At 44.8% G+C, this 8971-nt stretch overlaps 1 protein-coding gene across 1 annotated transcript; it reads left to right on the top strand.

Moving 5' to 3' along the window:
- Positions 1-10: 10 nt before the first annotated feature.
- CUNH11orf71 (chromosome unknown C11orf71 homolog) lies at positions 11-685 on the top strand. The gene has a single exon (XM_037504265.2). It carries the CDS (start codon positions 97-99, stop codon positions 445-447), a length of 351 nt encoding a protein of 116 aa, XP_037360162.1. The 5' UTR covers positions 11-96; the 3' UTR covers positions 448-685.
- Positions 686-8971: the final 8286 nt, after the last annotated feature.

The following is an 8971-nucleotide window of genomic DNA, read 5'->3' as shown; positions in this document are numbered from 1 at the left end:
GCTGTGATGGCTTCCGCAGCCGGCCGTGTCGGCGTCTGGAGTCGCCTGCGCTGAGGCGCGGGACGCGCGCGCGGACACCGCGGCCGGTGTCTGAAGATGGCCCAGAACTACGTGGCGCTGTCCGCCGGCGACCAGCGGACCTGGGGGGCCTACCGCTCCGGCCGCGGCGGCCTCGGCCCTCCGGCCTCCGCGCTGGCGAGGGCCTCGGGCGACTGCGGCGCGGTGGGCGGGCCCGCGGCACCGTCCCCGGGACCGGCTTCTCGGCAGGCGGCGCGGCCGAGCCTTCAGCCCGAGAGTCGTCGGGCGACCGGCGGCGGCGGTCGGAGCGCGGCCCGTGTGTTGACGGGAAGGGGCCCGGATGGACGTGGCCGGGAGGCCAGGTTCTCCCCGTACCCGACCCCCGGGGCTAAACTGGACCTGCTGAGGAGGGCGCTGGGCAGCGCCTGAGGCCTCGGAGGGGTCCCGCCCGCCGTGCAGCTGCACCCCCTGCAGCCCCCCCCCCCAAATGAGCTTGTGAACAAGGCCTTTAAAATCCTCCCTGGTGCACCCGCAGTCTTGTTTTTAGAAGGATGTATTTTCGTGGAAATAGGCAAATGCCAAGGCGTAGACGTCTTGCTCCTACAGCCTGGCACAGAGGAAAAGTTCGGCTTTGCTTTCACGCCGTGTTTTGGTGTGGTGGGCCGAGGGATGGGTGTAGGGTGGGGCTTGAAAGAGATTTTTTTTTCCCTTAGATGTCACAAAGCTGAGCTAATAGACTCATCCTCCCCCCGGAATCTAGATTCTTTGATCTTGGTGTATTCCTTTCTATCCAAGGATCCAAAGTGTTACAGGGCAACCCCGATATTGAACGGGTTGCCTGGCTGTGGGTCCTCACCCGCGCGCCTAAATACTCCACTACAGGCACACACAAAAGGTTAATAAAAGGTTTATTTACAAGGGAAAAGGAAATAAGGAAAACGTACAACTTAGAGAGAAAATAGGGAAATAAAGTCTTTAATGCGTCCTATCCGATCCGCTGACCTGGAAACCCGAAGTCCCTCTCAGAGCTGGCCGGACGGTGAGAGCTGGTGGAGAGCCAAAATGGGGGACCCCAAAGCCCACGTGTCTGCCTTTTCTATCCACCTGGCTGCTTAACCCCACCCTCAGGTCCCAGCCACCTTCCCTTTGGTGGTGATGGGATTTGGAGTTCCCAGTGTCTTTGGCTTTGACCTGGGGTGGGGGTGGAGTCCACAAAGCCTGTATGGAATTAGCTTTAGGACATCCTTTTCCCCCTAACAAAAGCACTCTGCTTTCCGCAAGTCCCTTACTTGAAGCTCCCCAGTGTCCCTTACTTGAAGACTGGTAATTTGAGATTCTTTGCAGGCTACCTGTCTCCACTTCTGACTCTTCCCTTTGCTTCTACTGGTGTAATAGAAATGCTTGTGTTTATCCCAGCTTATCCTACAACCTACGTCCCAACACATCCTTCTAATATTTCCTTAACACTTAACCAACTTCCTTCTCCCATCTCCCTCCTTCACTCCCCTCAGGAATATCTAGACTGCAATCTCAATCACACTAAAAATAACAAAGACCTAAACCTTACTATGCAAATTATTAAATGAATTTCCACTGCTTTCCCAATGTTTCCAAAGGTTCACTTGTCATTTTATTGTTGCACTCAATCCCAGCTTCTTTAATCTGAATCCATTGCCCCAAATACAAGGATGGAAACCCTTACACTCTTCTATTAGGAAGCTGTCCATCTGTTCACTCTAGCATCTTCCTTGAACTTCACTGTTTTGTCTTCACTCATTCAATCATTCAACAGTATTTAAAGAGCTTCCCAGCAGTATGATGAATGGTGGGTGAACTTTTTAGGGTCCTGCCGTTCTGAAGATCAAGAAGTATACTGTAGATGAGGAGGCTAGTAAGTGAATAGGTGAGCAGCACTTTGGACTGTTTATAAGGTGCAGTACTAAGACTTAGCACTGATCACAGTGGCTTTTCCTAATACTTAACTATCCTGGTTCTTCTCTTAACCGGCTCATCAGTCCTTGCTGATATTTTTGTTTTAAGGATACGTTCCCTAAGGTTTTTTTTTTTTTTTTTTTTTTTTTAAAGAGGGACGGGAGGGTAAGAGAAGTCACCAGAGCCAGAGCCAGAGCGGGGAACAGAACAGGCAGACTGACGAAGTACACTGCTGATGGGAGCAGTGGGCGCGGCAGGAGAGGTCTGTCACGCCATGTGGGACCCTCGCCCGGCAGCCGGGCATCGAACTGGTGCTGCAGAGGCTGCAGGCAGCTTCGCAACCCAGCGCTCAACCGCTGTGCCACCGGGGAGGCCCTCATTCCCTAAGGTTTAAACAGTGGTATTGGAAGAAATTCAGTGGGTTTGTCAGTGCCAACACTTTAGGCAGGTAGACTAGCTTTTCCCCCAGTGGACTCTTGAATGTAAAAGCAAGAGAATGCAGTATTAGCACACATCATAAGAATAATCTTAAGAATAGTAAAAGGGCTAATTTCGACACCATAAGAGAGTGATTAATATAGTGAGAAATTGGAAACCAGTTAGGCAAGTTGTTGAAAGAATAATAGTAACACCATTTACTGAGTGCCAGTGCAAGGCAATATGTTAGGGATTTTTAGTTATTGTTTATTCAGATATTACTGAGAACTTATTCTGTGCTTGCCACTGCCTGTACTAAGCGCTTAGAATGAAGTGTGAACAAGATAGTTGAGGAATCTGCTCTTCTGGACCTTTGTAGGTTTCTTACAAAACCGACCATATCCTCAATTCTGCCGAGGATAGTATAAAACTAACACTATTCTAGAGATTGAAAAAGAAAATAATTCATAATTTATGATGGATGCCTTACGCTGGCATTACGGAAACCCATGGTTGAGAAATGAATACCAAATCTATATGCTATGAGTTTTAGACTACAAAAGAATACTAAAATTAGGTTTAAGTAAAGGTTAAGGTTAACAGTAAGAAGGATTTTGGTAAAACTTAGAGATGCCTAATAGTGGAACATAACACCTCTCAAGGTAATCAGTTAACTGCCAAAAGTTGACAGAGGCTGAATCCTGCTACGTGTAAAACAGGATTAAGTGGCTTCTTAGATCATTCCCATTTAACCTACAATTCTGCACTACAAAAAATAAACTTGATAGGGCCTCCCCGTTGGCGCAGTGGTTGAGCGCTGGGCTGCGAAGCTGCTCACAGCCTCTGCAGCGCCAGTTCGATACCCGGCTGCCGGTGAGGGTCCCACATGGCGCGCAGACCTCTCCTGCCGCCCGCTGCCCCCCTCAGCAGTGTACTTCGTCAGTCTGCCTGTTCTGCTCCCCGCTCTGGCTCTGGTGAATTCTCTCACCCTCCCGCACTTCTGACTGTACCCAGTGCTTGTATAAATAAATAAATAAATTTAAAAAAAAAAAAAATAAACTTGATAAAATTGGGAATGGAGAATGGGAAAAAGAAAGAAAACCTAGATATAATACACAAGATGACCATATTTTACTGTGCAAATCAGGACACTTGAGAGAGTGAGAGGGTGCCATTAATTATGCTGGGGCAATAGGCATAAGCGGACTGTCTGAGGCAAGGTGATCAGATCAGATAACTCTAGGAGATGATGTGTATTTAGCTTCTAGACTAACGAGTCTATAGCAGAACTGTGATCACATAGTGATATTCCAGTGTTTCCTGTAGTATAGTCCACAGAACCTCCACTAAAAATACGAGATACTCCTCTAAAAGAAAAGACGTAAGGTCAACTTTCTTAGGAGCCATATATGTAATAATGTTAAAACTTCTAATAATTCCTTTAGAAAAAGAAATCTGTTTAACTTTGTTTTAATTAACCAGCATGTCCCGAATGTCTCCATAAATTAATAACTTTTTTGCATGCTACCTCTCCTCCTCCAGAGGACATGATTAAGATGCTGCCTTACCTAAAGCTCCACTTACTCTTCACTCCATTAATTCTTCAGGCATTAGATACAAATTTTATATAGTATGGCAGAATGTACTAAGTTTCAAGAATGATATTAGTCTGACAGATTGGTTGGTTTCATCTCATGGTTTGACAAGGTTCAACCCCAACTCTATTCCACATCATGACAGATGCAATGACCAGTAGTTGGGAGGAGGGGAGGGGGGCAGGCATCAGCTGCAGATCAGTCAGTCACTGAGGATCACAACAGGCATGGTCACTAATGAAAGGCATTAGGAATGACTCCTGATGAATACAGTGCATGCAATTATTAAGTGTGTGCGAATGTAATGTTAAAAAAGCAATGATTTCCTTCACGGGTGTTTCACTGGACTATTTGTAGGCAATGCTGTAACAGGGTGGTCCCCAGGAAAGGGGGAGGTTCCCTGCCCCACCCAAGGGAGGGTGGAGCTGAGCAGGAAGAGAAGAAGCTGCAGAGGAGACTGAGGAAGGAAGGAAGCAGGATGGAGCCAGGAGACCTGGAGGAGGCGCATGGAGCCTAGAGACACGTGAAGAAACTGCGCTTGTCTTTTGGTCGTAGACTGGGTGACACAGATGTGGGTGAGACCCATGGGGAGGTGACAATGGCAGTTTTTATCTTGATGTTGATTTTGCTCTTTTCCTTCCGGGCTTGTCTGGTTATTTCTGACCCTTTGCTGTGGGTCCCCACTGGAAGATGCTTTAGACTTGTGGCAGGCTTTGGGGCTTTGCTCTGGGCCAATCCCATTTGGATGGACTTTTACCCACGAGGGGACGGGTCACTTTGGGTGCTTCATTTAGAAACTAGACTCTTTGCCTTACCTGTATTGTTTCCTAGTTTTATTAAAATTCCTTCCCATTAAAGTCTTATATGTTTTGTGCTGATGCGGCGGATGGCAGAACCCATGTAGAATAGGCAGGTTTGCGGGGTTTTGGGCTGCCCCTCTCCCTGTCCTATAACAATGCTACTTCAAAATACACTTCTATATAAAAGGAGAAAAATACTGCCTTCAGCTTCTCAAGGCCTGAGAGTAACTACAGCAATGAATTCTGAAAAACTAACCGCACACCCCATAAATACACTCTTAAAACTTTCCGTAATCTGACCAAGCTACATTGCCAGCCTTTTTACCTATTCATAATTCCCACTGGTTTTTTCTGCCTCTGTGTCTCTGTTTCAGTTCCTGTAACTAAACTGCTTGTCCTCATTTTCTGTCTGTCAGTTAAATACCCATCCATCCAGATTGGTAAAGATCCTTTTTTTTTTTTTTTTTGGCTTTCCTTTTTTATTAATATATTTTATTTTATATAATTCTTACATCATTTTTCATTTTTTTGCACAATGTATGCATTTTGGTTATATTCCCCCTACAATTCCCTCCCGCCCCCCAGTTTTGACCCTAATAAAGGTTTTTTTTTTTTTTTTTTTTTGTGGGACCCTCACCGGCGGCCGGGAATGAACCGGCGCTGCAGAGGCTGCAGGCAGTCTTGCAGCCCAGTGCTCAACCGCTGCGCCACCAGGGGAGGCCCCCTAATAAAGTTTCTTTACATTGCAAAGGACACACTGTTTTTAACCCTATTAAGCAATAATAATTTTTAAAAGGACACTATAATACTATAAACTTACAGCGCTGGAAAAGTGAAAGAATATTCACCTGCCTCCAAAACTATTTCTCCTCCTTCTACTGGCACCTTGATTTTTCTTTTCCTTGGGGTCTCCTCATCTTCTGTTTATGTATTAAGGATGAGGGTTCACATGTAGCTCAAGGGATAACAGTATAATCTATATTATTATCTCCCTACTACATTGAAGCTCCCCAAAGGCACATAACATGCCTATATTTTTATATTTATTTGTATCTATTAAGTACCCAAGCAATAGATATTTAGTGAGTGTTAAATGAATGAATGGCATTTACAATAAATTTTCTCTCCTCGGAATCAACACCCCAAAATGAGTCGTTCTGGGATGGCAAGGGCAAGAATTATAGTCTATTTGGTCTAAAATTACCCAGGAACCTGAGCAGATAAGAGTAATGGGATAGAAAATATAAGGTTTGTTTAAAGGTTTACTTCAATTTGAAATCAATGTGCCTGTGGAAATAAAACCTAAAGATAGATCATAATCCCAGAATTGGACAAATATTAATGCACATAAATGATGAAAGCTTACAGTAGAAAAATTAGGATGAAAGGTCTTACAAGGACAAACACCAGAGGTGGGGAGAGGGATGATTATCTTAACCAGCTAAAAAGGAAGTTTCCAGGAATCTAAGGTGGGATCAGAAAAGATTATCAGCCTGAGGTAGGGGCAGAGAGGATTATCGATTTTAGAAGAACAACCCAATCTGACCCCACGGCAATAATTTCCACAATAATTCCATCAAAGAACATTATGATAAAACACCCCTCACCCTGGCAGAATGCAGTTCTTGTCTTTTAAGACTACTGGCCTGTGTCTATGCAGGTGTCTCTCTTGCTCTTTCCTCAATAAACTTGCCCTGTGCTGATGTAAGGGAATGGCTACTGAATTCTTCCTCAGAGGGACTCAGGAACCCCTTACACTGAACCCCATCATCTGAACTCCATCATAAACATTTAATTCATTTAAATTTTTTCTCTTTGTAATGTAAAAAGGTGGGAACAATCTGTAAGTCCAAAATAGATTAAAAAAAAAGAAGTGAAGAAAATGAAAAAAAATTTGAAAAGTACAAAACCATAAAAGGAAAAAAATGAGCCCTTACTAGTGGCCAGGTTACTTCTGTGAAGATAGAAGAAACAGGTCTACTGTGGAGTTGTTCATGCAGGGGCCCCCCAAACCTAACACCTAATCTCATTGTTCTTTCAAAAGTGCCATCCTAAATCAATCTGGAGTTCCCAGATGAGTGCTAGTAAGGTAATTTGCATAAGACATGTCCTGCCCTGTGCCCTGAGGGAAGGTGGTTTAACTGTTTTTCCAGGAATGGAGGACTTTTGCTTTCCACAATGGACACTACCTGGAGGGATTCGTTTTCTTTCAGACTGGAACCCTGGAAAATTTTCATCTGAGACTATATCCCAGCATCCATATGTTTGATCTTCATCACCATGGAAATGGTGGCAAAAAGTGAAAGGGGGGAATTGTTAGGGGGAAAGGATGTCCTGCGCTAATCCCATACAGGCTTTGTGGACCCCACCCCCACTCCAGACTAAAGCCATCAAGACATTGGGAAAGACAAATCCCATCACCACCAAAGGGAGGGTGGCTGGGACCTGAGGGTGGAGTTGGGCAGCCAGGTTGGATATAAAAACCAAACACATGGGCCTTGGGGTCTCTGGCTCTCGATCGCTGGCCTCTTGGCTTCACCGCTCCTGGCTGGCGGCCAACTCTGAGAGCGCCATTTTGGGATTCCTGATCTGCAGATCGGGTAGGACTCATTTAAAACTTTGTCTCCCACTTTTCTCCCAGAGCTGTACATTTCCTCATTTCCCCTTCCCTTGTAAATAAACCTTTTATTAACCTTTCAGTGTGCCTGCAGTAGAGCATTGATAAGTCCTTTTAAGCGCGCGGGTGAGGACCCACAGTCAGGCACCCCGTTTTGTATCGGGGTTGCTCTACAACAGTTTTACCTGAAATATTCTTGTTTGTCCCACCCTCTCTCTGTCTAAAATAGTCTCCATTTTGTGGGGGCCTTTTCAGTTTGTAGATAGGATGCTGCCCAATTCATGAATCTTTAATAAAGATCATTAAGTCTCTAAATTTGTGAAATTTGTAGCACTACTAATCACTTTTTTTTTAAATTTATTTTTATTTATGCATATAAGAACGGGGGTATAGGCCAGAGGTGCAGGGGGGTGAGAGGATCCACCAGAGACAGAGTGGGGAGCAGAGCTGGCAGATCTACTGAAATAAACTGCTGAGGGGAGCAGTGGGCTAGCAAGGATAGGTTTGCTGCGCCACGTGGGTCGCCTCCCTTGCCAGGGGATCAAACTCATCCTGCAGTTCTGGTGATAGCTTGATAATGCTGAGACTTTACCTTTTGCGCCAGTAGGGAGGCCCTTCAATGTGATATTTCTAAAAGAGCAGTCCCATAGGTGAGAATTTTCCAGTTGAGGGGAGAGCGTACCCCAGAGAACATCAATGTCTAATCCGTCAAGATGGATATGGAACCAGATAAAACTGACAAGTGAGAACCATGAGCTTTTCTTGCTGTGGTTCCAAACAGACCAAACAAACATCTCTCTAGCACATCTTAAGGGAGAACGAGTACTTGGAAGCTCACCTGAGCATCCCAAATACCGCGGAATGTAGCAGCTTCTTGTGAATTTGGATGGCATAAACCAGACCCTGGGAACCTGACTGCATCTGGAGTCCTTTGCAAAGAGTTCCTTGAATATGAAATCTGAAGATTCGATCCTGGCATGTGGTGTCCATATTAATGTACTGACAGTCTGGAAAGTCTTATCTTGGTTGTACTCCGGTCCAGCACCTCTGGGATTAGGTTCCCTTCACATCCTCTATGCTCTACAGGTGCAATGATAATACCTCAATTCCATTTCAGTTTTCACCTTGTTAACAAGCTTATCCAGCCAAAGTGAAGACTTGGCCATCACAAGAGCCTGTTTAAGTATTTTTCCAGTGAAAACTTACCTTTCTCTGTATTAACTGGGTAAACGAACACAATGGGTTTTTTTTTTTTTTTTTTTTTTTTTTTTTTTTTTTTGGCCTGGATTACCCGGTAATCTCTTACCTAGCAGTATTTCACAGCAAGTTATTATTCATAGCCTACTTCATTTCAGGCAAAGCAAAGATGTTGCCAGCCCACAGAGATTTTCAAGATTGTTCGGGGGCAATTCTGTAAAACTTGCTGAATTCAGACATACCTGCCATTTTGAAAATAATGCAATATGTTGGTGTGGGAAGACTGTGCATATAAATTCTTTAATTATGTCTCCTGTTGGCTAAATTGTAGCTTTGTGGTGTGGGAGTGGATCTGCATTTGCACTGCTGCCATAATATTTGATGGCAGTTCCTCT

Source organism: Talpa occidentalis, unplaced genomic scaffold (genome assembly GCF_014898055.3).
Source record: "Talpa occidentalis isolate TD23 unplaced genomic scaffold, MPIMG_talOcc4v2.1 talOcc4.12, whole genome shotgun sequence".
NCBI lineage: Eukaryota > Metazoa > Chordata > Mammalia > Eulipotyphla > Talpidae > Talpa > Talpa occidentalis.
The sequence above is the reverse complement of the archived record's forward strand: the minus strand, read 5'-3'. Positions and strand labels throughout refer to the sequence as shown.